We start from the raw sequence: 2100 nt of genomic DNA on the forward strand, positions 1-2100 counted from the left end.
CCTTTATCTTCACTCCCTACGCGTTTCTTTTTTTAATTGCCCACAATAACCTCATGTTTGTTTTCGTTTTCGCCACTTGAAGTTGTCCTGCAATCCACAGAAAGAGAAAAAGAGAAAAAGAGAGAGAGCAAGTGAAATGAAAAGCCAACATTGCGGACGTGAACAGGCGAATCACGAGCACCAACATCACCAACCAGTTAAACAAATTTCCCACACACACACACTTTTTAACAACGGACTGATGCTGGCGGACATGCCGCGTATAGCCGCAGTTTACATCATACAACACGCTGAAAAAAAAAAAGGGGGGGCGGAAAACAAAGAAAAAAAAAACTTCTTTCTCCGCCACAGTGCACACACACGGCTACCCCGCTGCAGAAACAAACAAAAACAAAAAAGATGGTTGAGGATAATTCAACTCCCCCTTCTCACTGCCACAAAATACAAGCACGTCAGCGGGTGAAGTAACACAATCCCCATCAGCTTCAGTCTCTAGTCCGCTTTCACCATCTCTAATTCTTTTTTGACCGCTTCCGTTTCGTATCCACATCAGCAAATAGCCGCTCATCTAGCGCCTCCTGTAATCTAACATGTTCCCCACGCAAACCACACCATAGCACGTCATAACCTGTAACTAACGGTACAGGAGTCATAAAGGCGCCAGCGGCTGCAGGAGGAAGTTTTATTCCACATTTCCCCTCTTCAGACCCTTTCATTGTTTCTTCAACTTCTACACAGCTGTCAGTCACCGTCAAGCGCTCCTCCATAACACTGCCGCTGGAGGGAACTTCTAAAATCGTAGAAAGGTATTGACTGAACGCCTTCCGCCAGGACGCAACGGTGATATCCCCCGCATATATTCCTGCGTTTTGGGCCAATATCAGTGGCGTATCCGCACTTGTCTGCAGATGAGATGGCGGCGGCGTTGGAGCTCGTGTTGCGGAATTACCGCCCTGCAGCGGTAGCGCAGCTATCAGTTGTGCATGTTGAAGAGTAGTCTGCCGTTGCTCCATCGTTGTTGCGTCCGCAGTGCCCAGACGTTTAAACACCTCAATAGGCACGCGCCTTGAATCCGGAGGTCCATCCGCAATACTAACCGTTGCGCCACGTTTTGAGTTCTGCTGACCACCACGCTCCGAGTGCTGCCAAGCTGGTGGGTCAGAGCGGCAACCGAGAAGAACATAGCTTTCATGCAGTGAAGAAAGGGCTGTAGGGTTAAGCAACCCGGCAAAGCCGTTACTTGCACTAGCTGCTGAAGATGGCGTTGGGGATCCGGAGGTGGGACCACCGAGAAATGTATCAGCACGAGTTTCGAGTGGCCGAGTGGGTACCCCCATGAATGGAAAAGTCCCCGTGAAGGGCGCGCCCCGCCCCGTCACAACTGGCGAATCCCCGCCGCCATCATGATGTTGAGTGGCAGAAGCCGCAGCGGAATTCGCCACCTTCGGTGGCCTGAACTGCTCCAGAACAAAAGAAAGCGGAAGAAGCTCAAAGCATGGGTACGACGCACCCGGTGGCATCAGCCGCTCTCGCATATTGCACAGCAGAGAACCCAAAGAACACTCCGCATTGAAGGTAATCGCCTCATTGTTGCCGTAATAAACAGTAAAATGAACCATTGATGCACAAAACGGTCCAAAACTACAGTCAAACTCTATAAATTCTGCCTGAACAGCTGCTTACGCTCCTCTTCAGTACACACGCAAACGCCCAACCAGTTTTGCACCTATTTCCTTTTCAGGTTGATATCTCCTAAAATCTAATTACCTCCCGAAATCAGCACCCGTTAGATTTTATGCAAAGGAGGGTTTTGTCCGTTATTTTGCCCCCCACACACACACAAAAAGAAAAAGAAAAAGAAAAAGCCAGCACGAAAGGCCTAAAGTGTCCGCCCACACCTCTTGCTGCCAAATGCAAACATTAACAAGACGGAAAGGAAATAAAGAGAGAAGTAAAGAAAGAGGAAAAAAAAGAAGGGCACAAGCCGGAGGAAGTGAGGGTTGAAAATAAGGCACAAACGCACGTAGACAAATTGTAAATAAACCCGAGGTGGGGGAAGCAATCAATCAAATCTAACAGTTATTCTGAAAAGAAAAAAAA

At 48.4% G+C, this 2100-nt stretch overlaps 1 protein-coding gene across 1 annotated transcript; it reads right to left on the reverse strand.

Moving 5' to 3' along the window:
• Positions 1–512: 512 nt before the first annotated feature.
• TEOVI_000540300 (uncharacterized protein) lies at positions 513–1619 on the reverse strand (the record flags this gene model as incomplete). Its single annotated transcript, XM_067220401.1, has 1 exon — positions 513–1619. One exon carries the CDS (start codon positions 1617–1619, stop codon positions 513–515), a length of 1107 nt encoding a protein of 368 aa, XP_067076502.1.
• Between the last annotated feature and the right edge of the window lie 481 nt (positions 1620–2100).

This window comes from Trypanosoma equiperdum, assembly GCF_001457755.1.
Source record: "Trypanosoma equiperdum strain OVI genome assembly, contig: ctg_1146, whole genome shotgun sequence".
NCBI classification, from domain to species: domain Eukaryota; phylum Euglenozoa; class Kinetoplastea; order Trypanosomatida; family Trypanosomatidae; genus Trypanosoma; species Trypanosoma equiperdum.